Source organism: Nomascus leucogenys, chromosome 8, assembly GCF_006542625.1.
Source record: "Nomascus leucogenys isolate Asia chromosome 8, Asia_NLE_v1, whole genome shotgun sequence".
Classification (NCBI taxonomy): Eukaryota; Metazoa; Chordata; class Mammalia; order Primates; family Hylobatidae; genus Nomascus; species Nomascus leucogenys.
In genome coordinates, this window is record NC_044388.1 from 83,015,364 (window position 1) to 83,042,576 (window position 27,213).

Sequence of the window (27,213 nt, forward strand, 5' to 3'; positions counted from 1 at the left end):
TGAACCCGGGAGGTGAGCTTGCAGTGAGCCAAGATGGCGCCACTGCACTCCAGCCTGGGCGACTGAGCAAGACTCCATCTCACACACACACACACAAAAGACAAAGCTCATAAGCCTTATCCTTACTTTATAGAGTTTGATAATTGCTGAGTAAAGTCTTAACTCCCCATGGCGTACACTAGAGTACTTTTATTGAAAGTCTTGGCATTTATATATTATCTGGCCAATTACAGTTAGAGAATTTTGAAAGTTTGGTTTTGGGTTCTAGGTAAACTGAAGGAACTTAATGGAACTGCACCTGAAGAGAAGAAGTTAACTGAGGATGACTTGATACTTCTTGAGAAGATACTGTCTCTAATATGTAATAGTTCTTCAGAAAAACCCACAGTCCAGCAACTTCAGATTTTGTGGAAAGCTATTAACTGTCCTGAAGGTAAATAAACACTCTTCAAAAATGTAACCGGAAAGCAAGAGGTTTTATCTTCATTTCTACCAATATTACTGGTATTTGTAGATTAAATAAAAGTTAACTTGGGTAGTCGTAAATCACTATGGAAAATCTTCATGAAAAGGGTTCACTACACTACTGGAATTGATAATCTTGTTTTCGTTACATGCGTTTTGAGAATCTGAAGGTAATATAATGATCCCCATATATGCACCAGTTTGTTTTTTGTTGTTGTTGTTTGTTTTCTTTGTTTGTTTTTTGGTTTTTGTTTTTGAAACGGAGTCTCGCTCTGTTACCCAGGCTGGAGTGCAGTGGTGCAATCTCGGCTCACTGCAAGCTCTGCCTCCCGGGTTCACACCGTTCTCCTGCCTCAGCCTCCTGAGTAGCTGGGACTATAGGTACCCGCCACCATGCCCGGCTAATTTTTTGTATTTTTAGTAGAGACGGGGTTTCACCGTGTTAGCCACGATGGTCTTGATCTTGTGACCTCTTGATCCTCCCACCTCAGCCTCCCAAAGTGCTGGGATTACAGGCGTGAGCCACCGCGCCCGGCCATGCACCTGTGTGTTTACTGTTTCAGAGCATTTGTGGATTCCCAGCCAGGCATCCAAGATACTCTTAGTGACCTGTTAACCCTAGGCTACAAATATTTACTATAAGTTTTTTTTTTTTCCAATTATGTCAGTTAAGTCTTTTTTAATTCTCAAAGAGTCCTTGCCCGTTATTTTTTTTTTTATGCCATTGATTTATTGGAGAAAAAGTCTTTTTTTTTTTTTTTTCAATAAAATATCCCATATTATGGATTTTGCTGATGTGTTCCTCCATCTCTGTATTTATTGCTAGTGGCAAAATTAGATTCTGGTTCAGTAGGGGTTTTTTTTTGGTGAAATCCTTTATAAATGATGATGCATACTACTTTTATATTATGGAGCACATAATGTTGGATTTCCTCACCTTTAGTGATGCTAAGATTATTTTATGTATTCATTCAGATGGCATCTACCTAGGCCCTTGATTATAAAGCTCCCACCAACCTATAAGCATCCTATCACTTGTTAACTGGAATTCTTCTCTTAAGAACTTTCTGGCTGGGCACGGTGGCTCATGCCTGTAATCCCAGCACTTTGGGAGGCCAACGTGGGTGGATCACCTGAGGTCAGGAGTTTGAGACCAGCCTGACCAATATGATGAAACTTCGTCTCTACTAAAAATACAAAAATTAGCCGGGCGTGGCGACATGCATCTGTAATCCCAGCTACTTGGGAGGCTGAGACAGGAGAATTGCTTGAACCCGGGAGGTGGAGGTTGCAGCGAGCCGAGATCGCACCATTTCAATCCAGCCTGGGCAACAAGAGTGAAACTCTGTCTCAAAAAAAAGAAAAAAAGAACTTTCCCTGTTTAATTGTTCGGTCTTACAGAATTTTTAAAAGCAAGGTCTGCACCCCATTCTTTCCATTCGTTTTTGAATACTCACAGTGTATAGGCTATTTGATAACCTGAGAGAGTTACCTTATTTTTAAAGCGAATATGATTTTACAGTAATAAATCTAGTTTATGTAAATATGAAAAATTAACAAAAGTTTCAGAAATATATGCATTTTTTTTAAAGCAGACACATGATTTTTCACATTTTCGAAAATGATTAGTTTTGTAGTGGGAAAATAAAATCCTTAAAAGTCGATAGTCAAAAGAAATTTTCTTTATTTTCATAAGCATTAATGACTTTTTTTTTTTCCATAGATATTGTCTTTCCTGCACTTGACATTCTTCGGTTGTCAATTAAACACCCCAGTGTGAATGAGAACTTCTGCAATGAAAAGGAAGGGGCTCAGTTCAGCAGTCATCTTATCAATCTTCTGAACCCTAAAGGAAAGCCAGCAAACCAGCTGCTTGCTCTCAGGACTTTTTGCAATTGTTTTGTTGGCGAGGCAGGACAAAAACTCATGATGTCCCAGAGGGAATCACTGATGTCCCATGCAATAGAACTGAAATCAGGGAGCAATAAGAACATTCACATTGCTCTGGCTACATTGGCCCTGAACTATTCTGTTTGTTTTCATAAAGACCATAACATTGAAGGGAAAGCTCAATGTTTGTCACTAATTAGCACAATCTTGGAAGTAGTACAAGACCTAGAAGCCACTTTTAGACTTCTTGTGGCTCTTGGAACACTTATCAGTGATGATTCAAATGCTGTACAATTAGCCAAGTCTTTAGGTGTTGATTCTCAAATAAAAAAGTATTCCTCAGTATCAGAACCAGCTAAAGTAAGTGAATGCTGTAGATTTATCCTGAATTTGCTGTAGCAGTGGGGAAGAGGGACGGATAGTTTTAATTGATTAGTGTTTTTTTCCTCACATTTGACATGACTGATAACAGATAATTAAAAAAAGAGAATGCTGTGGATTAAGTAAAATTTTACATCTTGTAAAGTGGTGGGGAGGGGAAACAGAAATAAAATTTTTGCACTGCTGAACTGTGAGATTTTCCTGTGTAATTTGGGTAGATTTTCAAGAGTATGAAAACAAATTTAAAAAGAGCTATATCAGCAACAACACAATGACAATGACATCTTCCCCTTACCTTAGCCACTAAGGAGAAGACAACGGCTGTTACTCATATAACTTGCTTTTATTACTTAATGTACACCAAACTGTTAATTGTTGTCAATTATCTTTTATTTAACTTCTCTACCTTCATTGCTAGATCCTTCGAACGGCACTGATACAATTCAAGGTCTTGTTTTAGGATAACTACTTTAAAATTTTTAAATTATATTAAATTTACAAAATAATTTATAAATTCATATATTAAAACAATATAATTTCTTGATTTGTCATTTATAAATCCTAAAGTATATTTGTTTAATGGCCTGTTTTTAGATGAAGAAAAAGCCAGTTGGTAAGCTATGTTAGTCATGTATCAGTTCAGACAGACAAGGTCTCAATTTAACTCCAGGCTTAGATCCAGTTTCTTTTGCCCTTCACTATTTAACTTCGTTTTTCATTCTAGTTTTGATATTTGGCTGTTTATTTTTGTCATTTTCCATTATTTCAGAGGGAATTTTGGAACATGTTGAATTTTATCAGGTGATTACATAAGCAAGAGTACATCAAACTGTATCATTTGAAAGTCTAGAACCTGTCATGTGAAATTAACTATTTTTGAGCTCTCTATGTGGTCCGGGCAGAATAGTAGACACACTGATACTTAATACTTAAAACCCCTTTAAATGAGGGCCAGTATTATCTCTGCTTTCAGAAGTAGACATAATAGGATGAATCATATAAGAGAAAAAAAAAAAAGTGAAGCCAAGAGGGAGTTAACTACTTAAAGTACATGCCATGCTATACTTTCTAGAAAGGAGATCACAGATGTGTGTGAACATCCTAGCAATTAACAGAAAGAAGGAACCATCACATTAATTACACAATTTATTGTGTTTGAGGTAACCCAATTTCTTGAGAGAAGTGTAACTATTCTATTTTCAAAAGTGGGAAAGATCTTTTCATAAAGAAGACGTTGCCAAAAATAGTGAGCAACATTCTCAATACTCATGGTATAAAGAACCATGAATTTCCTGGCTTAATGCCAAATTACAGCCTTAGATGAATAATTGTTCCCCAAATGGGCAAGAAAGGTTCTAATTGCCTAGAGTAATCCAAGTAAGAACTTTTGGAATATCAAAAGGAAATGAGCAAAATGTAAATAGAGGGGATATGTACTTTGCTGAGTATTAAATTGGAACTTCCTGGTGTGTACCTGGACTAAATATTCTGTTCACTGGCTCAGTTAGGTACCTATACTTTTTTTTTATTGGGTTTAGGTGGTTATGTCAAAGTTAAATCGCAAAATTAGGAATTTAACCCAGGTCTGGCTGGTTCCTTTACAATACACTGCTTTCTTGTAATAAGTACAAATAATTTAATTGCAATATTTAGGAAAAGTAGATACCTTTGAATAATGATAAGAGATAGTCTTGGTTAAGAACGTGAGTTCCCTCTTCAAAATATAAGGGGCGGCAAAATGTAAACACTGCTTCCTATTACTGTGCAAGTTTTTTTATATCAACTTTTATTATACTATTTCATGTTTGTTGTGGAGATTACAAAACATAGCTTAGCAAAAGGAAACAATCTCACTTGAAGAATATGTTAAATAATTTAATGATATTTTAAAGATTTTCTTTTTTAGTTAAACTTTCCTATGATTCTCTTAATGTTTTTTCTGAATACAAAAGTAATAAACATTTATTGAGTAAAACACACACACCCTAAATAAAAATTGCCTGTAAGGCCACTATCTAGAGAAAACTATTCTTAACGTCTTGTGGCATAGTGACTATGTATGTAAATGTATTTTATTTTATTAAAAAAGCGTTGTATCATACATACTGTTTGATAACCTGATTTTTAAACTTATATTTGGTACAAAGAGCTCCACATTAATAAATATAATATTCTATCATGGATATACCCATTTCTTATTAACTGGTACTGTTTCCAATTTTCAGCTATCAAGCAATGATATGACAAATCTCATAACAGTCTTACTAGTTCCCTAGGAACATTTTATACATGGAATTGGTAGATCAAGATAGTGTACATTGTTTAGACTGTTTACATTGCCATCGCACCTCTAGTGGTACAACTCTTGGAATTAATGTACTTCATACTGCATTTGAAACCCCATTGCCTACAAGAGTTAAGTTATTATTGTCTCCATTTCATAACTATTATCTTCTCTCTGGCATTAGGTTCCTTTAGATGAGTATGTTGCTGTTTATATGACTAGCTGAATTTATAACTAAATAGCAATGCAATGAAATTTATTATCTACCTCATAATCTTCTTAAGTGATGGAAGAAGCATAGGTAAAAATGGATTCTTTATGTAGATAATTCTGGGGATAAGAGTGGGAGGTAGGTTCCTTAGCAGTTATCACTTTGTATGTTATGGTAATTTTTTTTTTTTTTTTTTTTTTTGAGATGGAGTCTGGCTCTGTCGCCCAGTCTGGAGTGCAGTGGTGAGATCTTGGCTCACTGCAAGCCCCACCTCCCGGGTTCACGCCATTCTCCTGCCTCAGCCTCCCGAATAGCTGGGACTACAGGTGCTCACCACTACGCCTGGCTAATTTTTTGTATGGTTATTTTATGAGGAAATGATAAAATGCATAAAAGGCCATTTGTGATAATGTCATCCTCTCTGGAAGTCTTAGATAAATTCCAGGCTTTCAAAGTGTTACTCAATCTTTTTTTAAAAAACTATTCTAATTTCTAATGCATTATTTTCTGTTAGAAATTATATGCAGTATAGTTGTGATTATAAATACAGTTTTGAAGACTTTAAAATAGCATTTTTTCATGAGTTTTCCTTCAACTTTTTAATAAAAATATTCATACATAAAAATTTTAAAAGGCTGGGTGCAGTGGCTCACACCTGTAATCCCAGCATTTTGGGAGACTGAGGCGAGAGCATCGTTTGAGCCCAGAGTTCAAGACCAGCCTGAGCAACATAGATCGCATCTCTACAAAAAGTTTAAAAATTAACCAGACATGATGTTGTGTGCCTGTAATTCCAGCTACTCAGAAGGCTGAGGTGGGAGGATCACTTGAGCCTGGGAGATCAGGGTTGCAGTGAGCCATGATGGTGCCACTGCACTGCAGCCTGGGTGTTGACAGAGCAAGACTTTGTCTCAAAAAAAAAAAAAAAAAAAAAAAAACTGAAAGAAAAGTACAGTGAACATTCATGGACTTGTTAACTAGATTCCACAGTTATTAACATTTTGCCAGATTTGCTTTATCTCCATACTTTATACTTTCTTTTGAAATTACTTAAATGCTTATCAACTGGATACTTCCATATGCATCTTATAAGAAAGGGCATTTTTAAGAACATAACTTGTCACTGATAATATCACATTTGTAGGAATACTTTAGTATTCCTACAAATAACAAGTGATATGTACTTGTTATTTTGTCTTGATTACATCATATATGAGCTTCCTTAAGGGGTAAAATAGTCTTCAGAATAAGGTGGGTAATGGAAGCTGTAAAGAGGAGAAAGTTGCCTAAAGCCCTTTTGTAAAGTAGATAGTCTGATATTGGTCCTAGGCCTAAAATGAGATGTTGGGGCTTAAAACCTGGCCTTAGAATTCCTGGACACATGGTAAATCAGAAAAATAAAATGTTCAAATGGCTGTGATCATCAGATTTCAAGTTATATACCAACATTTACCACAACAGTTTGCAACTTGACTTAAATCAAACCAAATAGCAATGCAAAGAACAACTAGACAGCCTGCATTAAGCACTTATTCTTTTCTAGTTGTATATGCATAGTTGATCCTCTTTATGAGGTAGGTATTACACAGGTGTAGAAACTGAAAGAAGTCAAATCTGTTTGACAAGTCAGCAGTAACCAAACAATGGAGAAGATAACAGTATTTAATCAATGATGTTGCCAAAACTGGATATCAATATGAAGAAAAATATCAGTTTGTAGTAGCCACTTTTATCATAACAGCAACTACAGTGCCTGCTAGTGCCATATAAGCATGACATGGATCAAAAGAAAGTGGTTTTAAGCCATTAAATGACATTTCTTTCATTCCTGTGTCCTCAAAGGAACTAATAAATTCAATAAATATTCACTTATTTCTATATTATTCAAAATTTTCAGTAGTAATAGCAACCAAAGGTGCAGTATAATATAGAGAAGGAGCATGGCTTTGGACTTCAAAAGGCACACATCCCAATAGCATTCCCACCACTGAGTCGTGAATTCAGGCAAGTTGCCTAACCTCAGCCTCAGTCAGTCATCTGTTCAGTGGGACTTCACATGACAGATGAATAATTTAAGATTCGTGTAAAAGCCTAGCAAAATGATGGCCACATAAATGCTTAGCAAGCATTTCTTCCAAAGACAATCCAAGGCTACCATGTTCTTTAATAATAAGAAGAATTGCCTTTACCAAAACAAAAGGGAAAAAAGTAATTAGGTTTTATTTCTACTGGGGAAAAAATGCCCTTGGGGTGGGGGGTAATCCTGGGGACATTTATAAAGTTGTTTGGAGCTCAAAATCCTTACACTTCTTTTAAACTTCATATAATGCCCCAGGACCCAGCAAGAAAGTGTTTCTGTTGGACTGTAAAAATCACATATATGCATAATACAGCCCTAGCAGTGGTCTCAAGATTTCTTGTAAGACTTCTGTGTATCGAATAGTGACAATATCAAACCAGGTTTGAAGACTTCTTACTGCTAACAGAGAAATACAGGGAAAGGGTCTCTTTTAGACAGAGTGCATATTGGTTAACTATAGCCACAGTAATACTGTGCAACAACCAACAACAAAAATAATAGTTTTTATTTAGCTCAGGAGTTTCAAGCTTGGGGTAGGATGGTCCTGGCTGGGCTCATTCCTGTTTCTACAGGTCTGAGGACTCAGCTCTAGGCTGGGCTTGTCTGGGTAGCTTAGTTGAGGCAGCTCTGCTCTACTTGTTTCTCATCTTTCTTCTAGGACCAGTGGGCCACTCTACTTGTTTCTCATCTTCTAGGACCAGTGGGCCACTTTGGCCCATCATTTTCATGATGATGGTGGAAGCACAAGTCAACCATCCTAATTGCACAAGCTTTTTTATAGACTTCACTTGCTGCACATCTGCTAACATCCATTTGGCCAAAGTAAGTTAGATGGCTAAGCAGAAGGGTAGGGAATTATGTCTCACCTGTAGCAAGAGGGTACTGCCAAATTACATGGCAAGCTGTGGATATAGGAAGAGATGAAGAACTGGGGTCATTCATGCAATTTGCCACAAGGGTGATAAAGAAAGAAGCTCTGTGTGGGTCCTGAAATTATCAGTTTAGAATTTTAACAAATATTTGCATCCCTAGCTTGTTCCAGACAATGTATTAGGTGTTGAGACTACAAAAATGTATATGCATAGTTCCTGGGAACTAACAGTATATTGGAGAAGATACTGAGCAAGTGCCTGCAGTAAAGAGTTCTGGACACTCTGTAGGGAGAATAGTGGGTTACAAAAAAAGAAGTGGTTAATTTTAGGAGGATTGAGAATGGAAGTGATGTGGAAATGTTCTAAATAAGTTATACTTAAAACGAATCTTAGATACAATAAGTATAGGTGGGGTTGTTGAATAGGCCTGAAGAGTATATTTCTAGGAAAGGCTGAAGAGAAAAATGCCGTTCAGATCATGGAAGGTCTTACATGTACTATGTTGTATTAATTAGGACTTCAGGTTGCAAGCGACAGAAATCAACTCAGATCAGACAGGGCACTGTGGTTCATGCCTGTAATCCCAGCAATTTGGGAGGCCGAGGCGGGGGATCATTTGAGGTCAGGAGTTCAAGACCAGCCTGACTGATATGGTGAAACCCTCCAAATTAGCCAGGCATGGTGGTGCATGCCTGTAGTCCCAGCTACTCAGGAGGCTGAGACAGGAGAATCGCTTGAACCCAGGAGGCGGAGGTTGCAGTGAGCCAAGATCACGCCATTACACTCCAGCCTGGGTAACAGAGCGAGGCTGTCTCAAAAGAAAAAAAAAAAAGAATCAACTCAGATCAGCTTAATGGGGGGAAAAAAAGAATTACAATGGCTCGCTGATGGAAAATGATAGTGTCAGGATTTTTTGTTACTTGTTTCAGCAAGTGCTTTTGTTGGCCTAATTTTCTTAGAATTGTCACAAGACAGAACATGACAACGAGCAGCTAGGAGACAATTTCCTTCCAGTTGACTGTAATGAAGTTAAGTGATGACTTAGTGTGAAAGAGCAAATTCCTCACCTAATATCTCTTTATAAAATCCCAGAGAAGAACTGATTGACCCCAGCATTAATGCATGCCTATCCCTGGCAATCATTGTGATCAATGCTCAATGCATTGCTAAAATTGGTGTATAAGAACCAATCTCTGTCCACCCTCCCATATATACTTGTTCTAGGCAGAAAAGCAGTCTGCATTTATTTGCAGAGCTTTAAGTCCATAGCAATGTTTAGTGCTGGGCCTCTTAAGCATATTAAGTTGAACCATATGAAACTGTCAATATTCAACTACTTTTTCCTTTTCTTTTTCTCTCTGCTGCTTGAATCAACATTCAACCATTTTCAACCTGTAAAAAGCCAGTTTCATATGGTTCAACCTAAAGAGACATCTCTCTGACTGTAAGTCAAGCTTGTGATGTCTCTATGGCATGTTCTTAGCATAAATCAAAGTCCTTTCCCCGTCTTCCATTCAGCAGAACCCCAAGTAGAAAGCATTTTGTACCTGTGGTTCCAAAGCCCACTTGACTGTCAACTTCACAGTAGCAGCTAAGTCCCTACAGCTATATCTCTCCACCATGCGACGTAAGAGCACTGCAAACCTCCTCCCGACCTCATTTATTAAAAACTAGTTTCTAGCCATTAATTTTACTCACTCTGTCCCCCATACTGGAGTGCAGTGGCACAATCACAGCTCACAGCAGCCTCGGTCTCCCCAGGCTCAGGTAATCCTTCCACCTCAGCCTCCTGAGTAGCTGGGACCACCATGCCTGGCTAATTTTGTTTTTTTTGTATTTTTTGTAGCGATGGTGTTTTGCCATGTTGCTCAGGCTGTTCTTGAACTCCTGAGTTCAAGGCATCTGCCCACCTCAGCCTACTAAAGTGCTGGTATTACAGATTGGGCTACTGTGCCTGGCCTGTGCCAAATTTTTATTCAGGACAGTGGGATATTGGGAATAAAGAAGCAAATAAAGCCAGGAGCAGTGGCTCACGCCTGTACTCCCAGCACTTTGGGAGGCTGAGGCAGGCGGATCACAAAGTCAGGAGTTCTAGACCAGCTTGGCCAACATGGTAAAACCCCATCTCTACTAAAACTACAAAAATTAGCTGTGCGTGGTGGTGGGTGCCTGTAATCCTGGCTACCCGGGAGGCTTAGCAGGAGAATTGCTTGAACCCGGAAGGCAGAGGCTGCAGTGAGCCGAGATCGTGCCATTGCACTCCAGCCTGAGCAACAGGGTGAGACTCTGTCTCAAAGGAAAAAAAAAAAAAAAAGCAAATAAAACAAAGTCCTTGCTTTCAAAGAGCTTACATTCAAGTGGAAGGACAGAGATAAATATATGTGTGGTGGTGTTTAAGGGTGCTGAAGAAAAACAGGGTAAGAAGAATGCAGAGTGCCATAGTGAGTGAGGATAGAAGCACTTCCTACTGTGTATTTTCTTATTGTTTCCCCTCACTAGAAAATTGCTTATGATGACATGCATTTTGCCTATTTTCTCCCCTTCTCTATCACCAGTGGTAGAACAATGCCTTTGTGTCCTAGAACAAGTGTGTGAGAGGGCAGAAAAAGACTGTGATTCAGCTGCCAAGTTCATAAATACTGTACAGCAATCTAGTGAGGAGTGCTTTGCCTTCTTGGTCCACCTGAAGAAATATGAACACCGTTTGTCAGGTTGCTATAGAACAAAGTGGAAACCCAGAAGCTTCTCAATTGATTTTATAAGAGCGTAATTTGCAGCCAGGAATTAATAAAGAACTAGCTCTATCCAGGCACACATAACATTTTAGGTCTGTATTAGCTAGCTCGGGCTGCCATAACAAAGTGCCACAAACTGGGTGGCTTAAACAGAAATTTATTTTCTCAGTTCTGGAGGCTAAAGGTCCAAGATCAGCAGCATATCATAAAGGTTGGTTTCTGGTGAGGCTTCTCTTCCTGGCTTGTGGATGGCTATCTTCTCACTGTGTCTTCACATGGCCTCTCCTGTGTGTGTGGTGAGAAGACAGGGCAGTCTGTTCTTTTCTTTAGAGGCATGGTCTTGCTATGTTGTTCAGGGTGGAGTACAGTGGCTATTCACAGCTGTGACCTCATTACTAATCAGCATGGGAGTTTTTGTTTTGTTTTTTGAGATGGAGTCTTACTCTGTTGCTCAGGCTGGAGTGCAGTGGCACCATCTCGGCTCACTGCAACCTCTGCCTCCAGGGTTCAAGCAACTTCTGGCTGATTTTTGTATTTTTAGTAGAGACGGGACTTCACCATGTTGGCCAGGCTGGTCTCGAACTCTTGACCTCAAGTGATCCGCCTGCCTCGGCCTCCCTAAGTGCTAGAATTATAGGTGTGAGCCACAACGCCCAGCCTGGCATGGGAGTTTTTACCTGTTCCATTTTGTACCTCAGCCAGTTCACCCCGCTTAGGCAACCTGGTGGCTTCCACTCCCAAAAGGTCACCATATTGATGCTGAATTAAGTGCAGACACCTGATCAGTACAGCGCACCACAGCCTGGAATTTCTGGCCTCAAGCAATCCTCCCCAGTTTGCCTTCTTAATAGCTTGCACTGCAGGCATGCACCACTGTACCAGGCATTTTTTTTTTTTTTTTTTTTTGAGACGGAGTTTCGCTCTGTCGCCCAGGCTGGAGTGCAGTGGTGCGATCTTGGCTCACTGCAAGCTCCATCTCCTGGGTTCACGCTATTCTCTTACCTCAGCCTCCCGAGTAGCTGGGACTACAGGCACCCGCCACCACACCCAGCTAATTTTGTTTTTGTATTTTTAGTAGAGACGGGGTTTCACCATGTTAGCCAGGATGGTTTCCATCTTCCTCATGATCCACCTGCCTCAGCCTCCCAAAGTGCTGGGATTACAGGCATGAGCCACCATGCCTGGCCCAGACTCTTCTTTTAATAAGGACACCAGTTATATTAGATTAGGGACCCACCCTTATGACCTCATTTAACCTTAATTACCTCCTTAATGACCCTATCTCCAAATTCAGTCACATGGGGGTTAGGGATTCAAGATATGAATTTTGTGGGTGATGTTACAGGACCATCAGGTTCTATTAACCACTACGTGGTACCAGACCAACACATGGAAACAGCAGGAGTTGCAGCAGAGAAAGAGTTTAATAATGGTATGCCAGTCAAGGGAGAAGATGGGAGGGAACCTCAAATCACCTCCCCAGTAAGTTTTTGGACAGGGGTTTTTAAGGGAGTTTTGGTGGGTAGTGGGCTGAGGAGCTAGGGGTTGCTGATTGGTTAGGGCATGGGGGATGTAATCATAAGGAGGTAGAAAGTGCATTCTTGTGCTGAGTTCATTTCTCAGAAGGGGTCTTCAGACTGAGTAGCATCAGTGACCCCACTGATACAGTTCCAACAACTGGAGGAACACCAGAGTCCTTTGTCTCGTGCTGGTTTAAATAAAACGATACAGAGTGGAGAATTTAATAGGCAAGAAAGAAGAGGCTCCCTCATACAGAATCAGAGGGAAGAGGGCTCCAAGCTGAAACAGGGAACCCTGGGTGCAGCAGACAAGAGCCAGTTATATTATGAGGCTGGAGGAGGTGGTGACTAATTTGCATATGACCCAGGGAATTGGTTTGACCAGGTATGTCATTCATGTAGCCTGCAAAAAAAGTGGCCCTCCCACCCTAGCCTTTTAATATGCAAATGTAGGGTGCCATGATGTTCTACACATGTGGGGATATGTGGGGATGGCCATGTTGCTAGGCACATGTGGGGACAAGAAGAAGAGGAGAATCGCCATATTGTGTAAACCCAGTTTCTAATGGCCTGCATTTGCATATCAAAGCTTGCCAGCCCGGCTTTTTTGCTAGACAAGAAACATTTCTGGAGCTGCTTTAAAAGAAAAAAAAAAACTTCCCAAAGACCCCTTTTCCTCTCTATCTGCCTAAAATAATTTCTTAACTTCTGTAACACCATTGGAGTACAGAATCTGGTAAATATCTCAAAATGGAAAACTTGAGATTTCTTAACCGAGTCAAAGATATCTATAAAGCAATAAGCAGCTATAAGGAAGTGGGCTATAGAAAAAGTTGGTCAACGTTTAGCTATGCTTCTACCAAAAGCTTATCTTTTGTTAAAAATCCAGCCATTTGGCAGGGCACGGTGGCTCACGCCTGTCATCCCACCACTTTGGGAGGCTGAGGTGGGTGGATCACCTGAGGTCGGGAGTTCGAGACCAACCTGACCAACTTGGAGAAACCCCGCCTCTACTAAAAATACAAAATTAGCCCTGCATGGTGGCGCATGCCTGTAGTCCCAGCTACTCAGGAGGCTGAGGCAGTAGAAATGCTTGAACCTGGGAGGCGGAGGTTGCAGTGAGCCGAGATTGCGCCATTGCACTCCAGCCTGGGCAACGAGAGTGAAACTCTGTCTCAAAAAAAAAAAGAAAAAAGAAAAAATCTAGCAATTTAGTTTTATTAAAATTATGATGGTTTCAGGGACACAATTCATAACAGGTTTATAAATGTAACGTTATTAATTTTTTTTTTTTTTGAGACGGAGTCTTGCTCTGTCACCCACGCTGGAGTGCAGTGGTGCAATCTCGGCTCACTGCAAGCTCCGCCTCCCGGGTTCACGCCATTCTCCTGCCTCAGCCTCTCTGAGTAGCTGGGACTACAGGCGCCCGCCACCACGCCCGGCTAATTTTTTGTATTTTTAGTAGAGACGGGGTTTCACCATGGTCTCGATCTCCTGACCTCGTGATCCGCCTGCCTCGGCCTCCCAAAGTGCTGGGATTACAAGCGTGAGCCGCCGCGCCCGGCCAACATGTAATTAATTTTATGTATTTTTCCTGTCTGTGAACACAACACTCTCAATCCTTTCAGGTATGACTCCAATGAGTGTGATACTTAGTGGAACTCCTGGGAACACAGTGGGCTCAGCCTCAGCATTTACCTTAGAAGGCCAATTTAAGAGTGGGGCCTGGGGGAAGGCAGTTTTCCTAGGGCTGGAAGTACCCCTATTTATTAACCTTAGGCTGGTTTTAGGCACTTAAGTAGTTGTTGAATGACTGAGACAAATAGGAGACAAAGTGAAGGGAAGCTTCTTTAACTGCTTCTTACCCCAGGGAAAGGCACAGAATTACTACCACCCAGCTGGCTTTGCCCCAGGCTCTACCTTTTTCCCTCAGTGGCTAAAGGCCCCTGCTGAAAGGACAAAGACCTTGGTTCACGTTTTAAGTGTTCTAGCTCCCTTGTCTTAAAATCTGCCTTCTGTTTAGATTACATCCACCCATAAAATCTCATAAAGCTTTGACCCATTCTCAATTTTTCAAAAACTAACTCAAGCTCTTTACTTGTCCATGTTAGACTCTACGCAAGAAATACATAATTTGCCCAGGTGATGACGAAAACGAGATGGAACAACTTTTCCCTAAGTTCTCTTTATTGTTATAGCGTTGTTAATATCTTAAGATTTGGAGGTAAACGGAAATGGAGAATCAGCAACTATACTTCAACTTTACTGTAAACAAACACTAACAATAAAAAGTTTTGAAGTTAAAAGGACGTAAGTTCCACCTTCTATCCTTTGTAGAGGTATAAAAACAAAACAAAACAAACTCTGACTAGACAGGGTACCCGCTACACACTCAAATCGACCTCCGCGACTGGAGGGGGAAGCGCAACTGGTTCTGGCAACCCCCCCGCCGCCACCCCGGCCCATAACGCTTCACCACGTTCTGCGCCACGGCCGGAAGTGACGCATAACCTGCGACGCCAGTGCCTGCCGCCCACGGCCGCAGGAGTCGGGCTTCGGTTGCACCAGAGACAGCGGACTTTCATCCGATGGTTGCAGCAAAGGGATCATGACGGGGAAAAAGTCCTCCCGGGAGAAACGGCGCAAACGTAGCAGTCAGGAGGCGGCCGCAGCGCTCGCGGCCCCGGACATCGTACCCGCCTTGGCCAGCGGCAGCAGTGGAAGCACTAGCGGCTGCGGGAGCGCCGGGGGCTGCGGGAGCGTCAGCTGCTGTGGGAACGCCAATTTTAGTGGAAGTGTCACCGGCGGTGGGAGCGGCGGCAGCTGCTGGGGCGGGAGCAGCGTAGAGCGCAGCGAGCGCCGGAAGCGGAGGAGTACCGACTCTTCCAGCGTCTCGGGCTCCTTGCAGCAGGTGCGTGCGCGCCTCTCTGGCCGCTTCCTGGAGCTGCTGCTTTTCCGGAAGAAGTCGGGCTACCAGAGGGATGGGGCGCTGGCTGGAGCTCACTGCTAGCGCGGCGATCCCAGGGTCGTCCGTGCTTGAGGTTCATGTTCCTACCTAAGTCCTGGTGAGCCCCACACTCCCATCCGTGTCTTGAATCTTGAACTTCAAGTTTCTGGATTTCCTGATCACTTTTTTTTTTTTTTTTTTTTAACTCTTGGCACCTTCCACTCCTATGGTTTCAGTCTCCCAGAAGAGTATGAGTTGGAAGCTGGCCTTCATTTCCCTTGCGAGCCAAACACTTCTCCCCTCGTCTTCACCTTTTCGTAGATATGGTTAACTCCACATTAGAGATAAGAAAATTGAGGCCCTAAGAAGTTAAACTTTACCCACTGTCACAGAGTTTGTTAATAGCTCCTAGGTTTGAATCCAGATATCTGACTACAAAAGCCATGTTGTTTATGCGCCACCAATCTGCCAAGAGAACGCCGTTTAAAAAAAGTTCATAATTTGTTTGAAAACAAATGAATGAATATGTACTTTAAATTCATCCAATGCGGAAATAAAGGGAAAGCGTCAAGTCCCTCTTCTTGCCCCTCCATTAGTATTTTGATACACGGCCTCTTTTAATCACTCCTCGTCAGATACGTGTTTTTAAGTTCCTACACTTAAGCTGTATTGTGTTATTCCCGCTGTTGAGTACCTGCATTGTTGTGATAGGCTTCTTTATATACGTGGTTTGTTATTTTTAGTGACTGCCTGGTATTTTATTATATTTTTCGGATATTTAGGTTTGCAGTTTTTTTTGTATTGTGACTACAATACGAACACCTTTATGTATATATCTCCTACAAGAGTTATGTTGGGAGAGAGTGTGAGAACTGAAATTCCTGGGTCAAAGTTTATGCCATTAAAAACTTAGTGAATGCCACCAAATGCTTTCCAAATGAGACTTTACAGATTTATAGTCCAAACAGTACATATATAAGAATACCTATTTCTGAAATTCTTAACTAGCTTTTGATAACCATTTTTTAAAAAAATTGCCAGACTAATGGGTCAAATTAATATTGTGTTTAATTTTTATTTTCCTGATTAGTGAGATTGAACATTTTAATATTTTTACTTGCCATTTGATTCCTTCTTATGTAATTTTCTGTACATATCCTCTGCTCATTTTTCTCTTTGGTAGAGTAGAAACAGTTTCTCTTTATGTAGAGGTTTTATCAGGTGGTTTTCTGGCATTCTGTTGAGATGATCACATGCTTTTTCTCCTTTAATCAGATAATGTAATTTATTGATAAGTTAGTTGATGTTGAACAGTCTTTGGAGTCTTGGGACAAGTTCTGTTTGGTTTGTTGAGTTTGTTGTACTTGGCTGGAATTCAGTATTTTTAGTTTCATGTGTATGTTTTTTTTTTTTTTTTTTTTTTTTTTTTTTTAAATCCCCGCTCTGTCGCCCAGGCGGGAGTGCAGTGGCGTGATCTCGGCTCACTGCAAGCTCCGCCTCCCAGGTTCAGGCCATTCCCCTGCCTCAGCCTCCCCAGTAGCTGGGACTACAGGCGCCCGCCACCATGCCTGGCTAATTTTTTGTATTTTCAGTAGAGACAGGGTTTCATCGTGTTGGCCAGGATGGTCTTGATCTCCTGACCTCATGATCCACCCGTCTCGGCCTCCCAAAGTGCCGGGATTACAGGCGTGAGCCACCGGGCCGACTTTTATGTATATGTTTCTATATTAGATCAGACTGTAGTTTTTATTTTTGTAATGGATTGAATTAGGAAGCTTTGTGTTTTTTTGGTGTGTTCCAGAATGGTTTATATTTTCTTCTCAAATATTTGTCATTAGTATCTGGGTCTAGTGGAGTTTTTTAGAGAGATTTTTAAAGACACTCTTTAAAAAATTATTTAATATAGATCTATTCAGTTTTCCCACCCCTTCTAGATTCAGTTTGGATATCACCATTCTTATTTTAAATAGTTTCCTTTTTTTTTCTTGTTTTGAGATAGGCTTTCACTGTGTTGGCCAGGCTGGAGTGCAGTGGCACCATCTCAGCCCACTGCAACCTCCGCCTGCCGGGTTCAAGTAATTGTCCTGGCTCAGTCTCCTCAGTAGCTGGGATTACAGGTGCCCGCCACCATGGCCAGCTAATTTTTGTATTTTTAATAGAGGTGAGGTTTCACCATGTTGGTCAGGCTAGTTTCCAACTCCTGACCTCAGGTGAGCCACGCGTCTCAGCCCCCCAAAGTGCTGGGATTACAGGCTGAGCCACCGCGCCTGGCCAGTTTCCCTAGTTCTAATACTCCATTATGATGGGGAGACCAACAACATTGGTCAATTGAATATTGAAAACATTTGCGTACAGAACTAAACCCATCTTCGAATGGAAAATTAGTGTATTTGTGAAGAAAAGATCATTGCATATTAGGCATGTAGATAACATTTCAAACTTTAGAGAGTGCCATTATATCTGTTGTGTATTGAGTTTCCTAGTTTGTTTTTTTTTTTTTTTGTGAGACAGAGTCTCGCTCTGTTGCCCAGGCTGGAGTGCAGTGGCGTGATCTCGGCTCACTGCAAGCGCCGCCTCCTGGATTCACGCCATTCTCCTGCCGCAGCCTCCCGAGTAGCTGGGACAACAGGCCCCCGCCACAACATCCAGTTAATGTTTTTGTATTTTTAGTAGAGACGGGGTTTCACCGTGTTAGCTAGGATGGTCTAGATTTCCTGACCTTGTTATCCGCCCACCTCAGCCTCCCACCTCAGCCTCCCAAAGTGCTGGAATTACAGGTGTGAGCCACCCTGCCCGGCCGAGTTCCCTATTTTCTTAGGAAGAACTTTATTGAAATATAGTTGACATACTGTACAATTTACCCATTTCACATGTACAGTTAAGTGATTTTGTATATATTCAGAGTTGTACAACCGTCACTACAGTCAGTTTTTGTTTTTGTTTTTGTTTTTTTGAGATAGGGTTTCCCTCTTGTTGCCCAGGCTGGAGTGCAATGGCGCCATCTCGACTCACTGCAACCTCCGCCTCCTGGATTCAAGCAATTCTTCTGCCTCAGCCTCCCGGGTAGCTGGGATTATAGGCACCCGCCTCCACACCCGGCTAATTTTTCTATTTTTTATTAGAGACGAGGTTTCACCATGTTGGCCAGGCTGGTCTCGAACAGCTGACCTCAGGTGGTCCGCTCGCCTCGGCCTCCCAAAGTGCTGGGATTACAGGCGTGAGCCACCGCGCCCGGCCTAGTCAGTTTTAAAATATTTTCATCACTCCAGAAAGCAACCTTATGCGTAACTTTTAGCTTATATAATATGTGGTGTTTTGTGTCTGGCATCTTTTACTTAGCATAATGTTTTTAAGATTCATCCATGTCGTAGCACATAGGGTTCATTCCTTTGTATCACAGAGATTCATGCCTTTTTATGGTTGCTATACCACATTTTGTTTTGTTTTTGTATAGCTGTACATATGTACCACATACGTCTAGATACCGCTGTACAACATTTCATTTTTCCATTTATCACTTGATGGACATTTGTGTTGTTTCTGCCTTTTGGCTATATAAATAATGCTGTTAAGAACAAGTACAAGTTTTTGTGTAGACATATCATTACATTTCTCTTGGATATATATCTAGGAATGGAATTGCTGGGTCATATGGTAACTTTTTGAGGAACTGCCAAATTAGCTTCCAAAGTAGCTGCGCAATTTTATATTCCTGCTAACAGTGTATGAGGATTCCAGTTTCTCTACATTATTACATTGTAAGCTGTTAGAACAAGTGCTGATTCTTCTACTTTTTCAGTCTAATTATCATAGTATTCATTAAAATTGACCCATTTTAAAACTGCTTTGTAAACAACTATCTGACCTCTGTGGTCAGGGAAGATTTTCCAGAGGAAATGACTGTTGAATTGTCTGAAGTATCTGAATTTGTTAATCTTGTGAATATAGTGTGATAGAGAAAGGAGGGAGGAAAGACTGTCATAGGAAAATAGTATGCAAAAGCCCTGCTTGTATGAGCTGAAGGAAGGAGAACGGGTTACAGTCGAGTAATTCAAAGAAGATTGTGTCCTGAACACAAAGAATGAGCATGAAGGCCAGGTAGGCCATATTACCTTAAGAGCAATGGGAATTCATTGAAGAGTTTTAAACAAGAAGGATGAGTACATATACATTTTATAAAATCCATTCTGCTAACAGTGTACAAAACAAAGAGACCTCAGATTAGATGCAGGGAGTCCCATTAAATGGCTATTGGTGTAACCCAGGCAAAAAATTGTGGTAGTTTGGAACAGAATTATGGCAGTAGATTTGGAGAGACTGGATAGAGTTGGGAGACAGAAAGTAAAATGGACAGAAATAAATTACTGAAATTATTTGGTTACTTTGATTATGGTTATAAAGTTTTAAAAATGATGATAGCTCCTGGTAAGTATGTTACTTTTCTGTATAATATTTGTGATTTGTAACATCTTTACTTCAATTTATTTATATGAATTTAAGTACAGTGATAATGCATACATAGAGCTTTTGGTTGAATAGCCTTTTAGGGGAAAATCCTAATTCTCCAAAAGTCTAAAACTTTAAGAAATTATTCAATATTTACTATACTTTTGTTTATGTATCCTAAATATCTCTTCCCTTTATAGCTACTCCTTGAGTTAATTGCAGTGTGGAGAGGAAAATCAAATAATATTAAACAAATATTCTCTCCTATGGTTTTGATAAATAATTATGCAAAGAAGTTGGGAATTTTTGATGAAGAAGAATTTATTAAATGAAAACGTATGATGTCATGTACGTATTCTTTATATTTTAAGTAGTATTGTTTAATGGTTCTTTATTCTTTTAACTTTAGGAAACTAAATATATTTTGCCAACTTTGGAAAAAGAATTATTCTTGGCAGAGCACAGTGACCTTGAAGAAGGTGGACTGGACCTGACTGTGTCATTGAAACCAGTTAGTTTCTATATATCAGACAAAAAAGAAATGCTTCAGCAGTGCTTCTGTATTATAGGAGAGAAGAAGTTACAGAAGATGCTTCCTGATGTGTTAAAGGTACTTCATTACACATCAGACTAGATACATATGTAGAAATACAGCTTTCTTTGTAGCAGTTGTTTTACTTAATGTGGTTTTTTCTGTTTGTTTGTTTGTTTGTTTTTTTGAGACGGAGTCTTGCTCTGTCTCCCAGGCTGGAGTGCAGTGGCATGATCTCGGCTCACTGCAACCTCCGCCTCCTGGGTTCAAGCAATTCTCTTGCCTCAGCCTCCTGAGTAGCTGGGACTACAGGCATGAACCACCATGCCCGGCTAATTTTTGGATTTTTAAGAGACGAGGTTTCACTGTGTTGGCCAGGCTGGTCTCGAACTCCTGACCTCGTGATCCACCCACCTTGGCCTCCCAAGGTGTTGGAATTACAGGTGTGAGCCACTGCACCTGTCCTTAACGAAGTTTTTAATTGGATGTTTACATCTAAAATAAGCTACTTGAAAAGATTTTGTAAAATAGAGAACCATAATGTATTTGGTTCTTGGAGCCTTGTATATTTAAAAATTTGCCAAGAAAAAATGTTTAGGCAAGAAATGTGTTGACCCTGTGGAGATAATTCTGTTAAATGCAGGAAATGATAGTAACTAAATTGGACATACAATCTTTGTGGTGCTTTAAGAAATAATGTCACAATATGCTGCTGTGTATCAGCAAACAGCAATGGTTAATAATAGCTTATATTTCATTAGATTCACAAGTATTTTTATTTATTTTTGAAAATTATTTAGGGAAATATTTGTTGTTCTAATTGTACAGTTGTAGAAATTGGCCTTGGACCGTTAAGTTAAGCCCGAGATCATATATCTAAAGATACAAGACTTGAATATTTAAACCTTTAGAATAATTACTTAACATAAACAGACTGCTGAAGAATAGCTGGGAAACTGACTCACTCTTTAGTTTGTTCTTTGATAGTAAATACAGTTTTATGCATTCCCATCAAATATACAGTGTTCACATATTAACTGGCAGTTTTTCAGATTTCATCCCAGGAAAAGATGTATGTGAATCTACTTGAGGCTTTAATTTATTTTATTGTAAGATTTTGCTAACTTAAATTTTTATGATTGAAATTTTCCAGTTTACATTGGGGCTGTGTTACATAAATGCATTTTTTTAAAATGTCATTTCCTTTAGAACTGTTCAATAGAAGAAATTAAAAAACTATGCCAGGAACAGTTAGAGCTCCTGTCTGAAAAAAAAATTTTGAAGATTCTTGAGGGTAAGAATACATATTTTCACATTCTGGCAACTTCTTAGTTAATACTATATTCAGCATAAATCCTGAGGCATTCTTTCTCCTACTTGGATATTTAATTTCATTATTGGGTTATTGTTGAAGAGTATTTTTACTTCTATTTGTACTAAAAAATATAGTTTACATATCAGAAAAGCATTTCAAGAATAGACAATATATCATTTTTCCAGGTCAAGTGTATATAGGTAAGAGTATAACTAATAAAATGAAATAAAAAATGTTTACCAAAAATCTGTAAAAAAATTAATTATTGGAAAGGCAAAGATTTCCCTTAAAATCTTTTTAATTTTCTGCTTTAGATTTTTTATAGTGTTTATTTACCTATTGCATATTGTTTACTCTCTAATAAGACCCAGATATAGAGTTAGAATACTTCCATGCAATTTACCAATATTTGTTTGTCTGCCTGTAGTATGACTACTCTTGGTGATACTCATACCTCTAGAATTTTGGATTATCAGGCATGTTTTTTTTTCTTTTGGAACTTTGCAAGGATTTTAGCTTTAACGTGACAGAAGAAGAAACAAAAATTGGAGCCTTTCAGTCTCCAGAGATAGCTTCATTTTTAAATGTAAAATTGATGGCATTTTGTAACTCTGGAAATAGATATATACATATGTACGTAGTATGTAAGTGTATATACACACATTCTTGTCTGTATACATTTATATAATAGATAAAAAGAAGGCAATGAGGCTGGGCGCGATGGCTCATGCCTGTAATCCCAGCACTTTGGGAGGCTGAGGTGGGCTGATCACAAGGTCAGGAGTTCGAGACCAGCCTGGCCAACATAGTGAAACCCCGCCTCTACTAAAAATATAAAAATTAGCCAGGTGTGGTGGCGGGCACCTGTAGTCCCAGCTGCTCGGGAGGCTGAGGCAGGAGAATTGGTAGAACCCGGGAGGTGGAGGTTGCAGTGAGCCGAGGTCGCGCCACTGCACACCAGCCAGGGTGACAGTGTGAGACTCTGTCTAAAACAAAAAAAGAGCAATGAGAAATACCTAATAAGGCATTGAAAAAATTATTTTAAATGCAAGCAATTAAAAATTTAAATTTTGACCCAGTATAAAGTTCTTTAATCGGCATCACTTTTAAAGATTATTCTTTTTAATGTAATGATTACATCATTTTAACATTTTTATAAGTGTGCTTTCAATAGTTTCTTTCATTTATAAGGTGACAATGGAATGGACTCTGATATGGAAGAGGAAGCAGATGATGGTTCTAAGATGGGATCTGATTTAGTCAGTCAGTAAGTTGAAAAACTTTCATTTTTATTTCAAAATTTCTTTGTTATTCCTTTGGTGACTTCTTATGTCAAAGATATGATTGTTTTTCTGTGTTTTATTTATAAAATCATTCAATGGTATAGAAAGATTTATTTGTCTACTTGTAATAATTGGTCCTTTTGGTATATATGAGGATGGAGTTAACTACTTTCAGGATTAAGATGATTTTTAAAAACTACTTCACATAGGTATAGAACAATAGCAGTGCCAACCTGAAGCAGAATCACTCCCATTTGGATTTTGAATACACTATTCACGATCCTCACTGTTTATTTATTAAGCACTTACTCTACCAGGTACTATATTAAATAGCATGGAACACTTGATCTCATTAAATTAATCTATGTATTTATTAATATTAGGCAATAATAGCCTCATTTCACAGAAGAGATAGTTACGTTTGTGTAAGTCTACATATTTTACCTATAAATATATATTATTTGACTGTCGGGATGATAAAAGAAATACCTGAAGTTTTGGGATGCTGACTAATCAAGAAGCTACATGCTAATTATTCGTTTTTTCTTCATTAGTGCACATCAAAGTTTCACCTTTTAATTTGAGCATCTATTGATGCTATTTGCTTAAAACAATTAACTATTTTGGTAGTTGCCAAAGAATGACTTGTTCTTTGCGAAGGTTAGCATTTTTCCTGAAGAATATAAGAGATTTGTGCTAGATCAGAAAAAGGTAAAGTATAAAAGAAAAATAAATACTTGTGTCGCAGGCAGTAGTACACATAAGAAGAGGTTACCAGGGGCAGTAGCATAGAGAATTACATAGTTAACCAGAAATACAGAATTTTTTCATTTTAAAAGAATGCTATTGGGTAGGAGTGTTATAGGGTAATTTATATGAAAACATAGAGTAGAAAATATACACATTTTTAATGTCTTACTATTAGCATTCCTGCAAAATACTTAGCTTTAAATCATTTATGTAGTATACTAATTTAGTTCCACTAGTTTAAGCATTTACAAGGCCTGTTAACTTTTTAATATTTTAAAGTTTCTTAAATTATCTAAATTAATCACTTTGTTTCTTTTTAAAAAAATTTATTTGCCCAATCCCCACGTTGATCAGCATTTTGTTTCTTGATGCTACTTACAGAGAATCCTGAATTGAGCTTTTGCTTGATTATATTTGTTATCCCTTTTTTAAAATCTATTATTTTTTTCCAGTTTTTGAGGTGCCATTAGGCTTAAGTGCTTTGCTTCTTCATACCTGAGCATTAGTGTTACCTTTTCAACTGTTAGAAGCCATTTAATGATGTATTAGTCTGTTTTCATGTTGCTGATGAAGACATACCCAAGACTGGGTAATTTATAAGGAAAAAGGGATTTAGTGGATTCATAGTTCCACGTGACTGGGGATGCCTCACAATCGTGGTGGAAGGTGAAAGGTGCTTCATACATGGCGGCAGCAAGAGAGAATGAGGGAACCAAGTGAAAGATCTGATGGTTGTAAAACCACCCCAATGATTCAGTTATCTCCCACTGGTTCCCTTCCACAACATGTAAGAATTATGGGAACTGTAATTCCAGATGAGATTTAGGTGGAGACACAGCCAAACCGTATCATTCTGCCCCAGCCGCTCCCAAATCTCATGTCTTCACATTTGAAAACCAATCATGCCTTTCCAACAGTCCCCCACAGTCTTAACTCATTTCAGCATTAACTCAAAAGTCTACAGTCCAAAGGCTCATCTGAGACAAGGCAAGTCCCTTCCGCCTGTGAGCCTATAAAATCAAAAGCAAGTTAGTTACTTCCTAGATATAATGGGGATACAGGCATTGGATAAATACACCCCTTCCAAATGGGAGAAATTGGCCAAAATGAAGGGACTACAGGCCCCATGCAAGTCTGAAATCCAGCGAGGCAGTGAAATCTTAAAGCTCCAAAATGATCTCTTTTGACTTCATGTCTCACATCCACGTCACACTGATGCAAATGGTAGGTTTCCATGGTCTTGGGAAGCTCCGCCACTGTGGCTTTGCAGGGTACAGCCTCCCTCCTAGCTGCTTTCACATGCTGGTGTTGAGTGTCTGAGGCTTTTCCAGGTGTGTGGTGCAAGTTGTCAGTGAATATACCATTCTGGGGTCTGGAGGATGGTGGCCCTCTTCTCACAGCTCCACTAGGCAGTGCCCCAATGAAGACTGTGTGTGGAGGCTTCAACCCCACATTTCCCTTCTGCACTGCCCTAGCAGAGGTTCTCTATGAGAGCCCCACCCCTGCAGCTAACTTCTGTCTGGACATGTAGGTGTTTCCATACATCCTCTGAAATCTAGGTGGAGGTTCCCAAACCTCCTGCAGGTGCACAGTTCTTGACTTATGTGCACCTGCAGGCTCAACACCACATGGAAGCTGCCAAGGCTTAGGGCTCATGCCCTCTGAAGCACCAAGTCCCTAGGGTGCACATAGCAGGGGAGCCCTGAGCCTGGCCCATGAAACCATTTTTCCCTCCTAGGCCTCCAGGTCTGTGATGGGAGGGGCTGCCATGACCTTTGACATTTTCCCCATTGTCTTGGCAATTAACATTGGGCTGCTCGTTACTTATGCAAATTTCTGCCGCCTGCTTGATTCTCTCCTCAGAAAATGGGTTTTTCTTTTCTATGGCATTGGCAGGCTGCAAATTTTCTGAACTTTTACGCTGTTTCCCTTTTAAAACTGAATGCTTTTAATAATACCCACATACCTCTTGAATGCTTTGCTGCTTAGAAATTTCTTCCACCAAATACCCTAAATCATCTCCCTCAAGTTCAAAGTTCCACAAATCTCTAGCTCAAGGGCAAAATGCTGCCAGTCTCTGCTAAAATATAGCAAGAGTCACCTTTACTCCAGTTCCCAACAAGTTTCTCATCTCCGGCTGAAACCACCACACCCTGGATTTCCTTGTCCATATCATTATCAGCATTTGGTCGAAGCCATTCAACAAGTCTCTAGGAAGTTCCAGACTTTCCCACATTTTCCTGTCTTCTGGGCCCTCCAAACTGTTCTAACCTCTGCCTGTTATCCAGTTCCAAAGTCACTTTGACATTTTCATGTATTTGTTCAGCAGTGCCCTACTCTGCTGGTACCAATTTGCTGTATTAGTCTGTTTTCACACTGCTAATAAAGACATACCTGAGACTGGGTAATTTATAAGGAAAAAGAGGTTTACTGGACTCACAGTTCCATATGGCTGGGGAGGCCTCACAGTCATGGTGGAAGGCAAAAGGCACTTCTTATATGGCAGCAACAAGAGAGAATGAGGGAACCAAGCACAAGGGGTTTCCCCTTATAAAACCATCAGATCTTGTGAAACTTACTACTACCACCAGAAGAGTATGGGAGAAACTGCCCCCATGATTCAATTATCTCCCACCAGGTTCCTCCTACAATATATGGGAATTGTGGGAACTACAATTCACGATGAAACTTGGGTGGGGACACAGCAAAACTATATCAAATGGATAGCCAATTATAGTAGCTATGTAACTTTTTATAACGATTACAACAACGGCTGTGCATGGTGGTTCACACCTGTAATCCCAGCACTTTGTGAGTACAGGTTGAGAGGATCACCTGAGGCTGGGAGTTTGAGACCAGTCTAGGCAACATAGTGAGATCCCGTCTCTACAAAAAATTAAATTAGATGGGGTCTTGCTACGTTACCCAGGTTGATGTTGAATTCCTGGCCTCAAACTGTCCTCCCACCTCAGCATCCCAAAGCATGGGTGACTCAATTTTGATTTTTAGTCAATGTTTTTTCTAAAGTTACGGAATAGCATTTAAGGTTTGAAGATGAAAGAGAGGGCTTGGCACACTTGCTTATGCCTGTAATCCCAGCACTTTGGAAGGCCAAGGTGGGTGGATCACTTGAGGTCAGGAGTTTGAGACCAGCCTGGCCAACATGATGAAACCCGGTCTCCACTAAAAATACAAAAATCAGCCAGGCATGGTAATGCGTGCCTATAATCCCAGGTACTTGGAGGCTGAGGCAGGAGAGTCACTTGAACCTGGGAAATGGAGGTTGCAGTTAGCCAAGATCCCACAACTGCACTCCTGGGTGACAGAGCAAAACTCCATCTCAGAAAAGAAAGAAAGAAAGATGACAGGTTTTCACAACTTCTGCTGTACTACTGACCCACTGTGACTCTCCAAGGCTGGTGCCATCTCTAGCTCACTGAACTCTAGGTGAAGGAAAAGGGGACCAAGTAAGGAGGTTGCTATATGGTGGCTCCTACAAAGC

General features: G+C 40.0%; 2 protein-coding genes across 3 annotated transcripts in view; both read left to right on the top strand.

Moving 5' to 3' along the window:
• The window catches only part of PLAA (phospholipase A2 activating protein), a 43,538-nt gene extending 38,622 nt beyond the window's left edge, over positions 1 to 4,916 (top strand). The window contains exons 13-14 of the mRNA XM_012509133.2: positions 269 to 433; positions 2,189 to 4,916. Coding sequence (XP_012364587.2) covers positions 269 to 433; positions 2,189 to 2,754 — 731 coding nt within the window. The 3' untranslated portion in view covers positions 2,755 to 4,916. The remainder of the gene's footprint in view (positions 1 to 268; positions 434 to 2,188) is intronic.
• Positions 4,917 to 14,933: 10,017 nt separating this feature from the next.
• Positions 14,934 to 27,213, top strand: part of CAAP1 (caspase activity and apoptosis inhibitor 1) — a 51,659-nt gene continuing 39,379 nt past the window's right edge. The window contains exons 1-4 of one of the 2 annotated variants that reach the window (XM_003263993.4): positions 14,934 to 15,349; positions 20,241 to 20,441; positions 21,573 to 21,657; positions 22,870 to 22,945. In XM_003263993.4, coding sequence (XP_003264041.1) covers positions 15,047 to 15,349; positions 20,241 to 20,441; positions 21,573 to 21,657; positions 22,870 to 22,945 — 665 coding nt within the window. In that variant the 5' untranslated portion in view covers positions 14,934 to 15,046. Of the gene's footprint in view, positions 15,504 to 20,240; positions 20,442 to 21,572; positions 21,658 to 22,869; positions 22,946 to 27,213 lie in introns of both variants that reach the window. The other variant, XM_003263994.4, reaches the window with a different exon arrangement.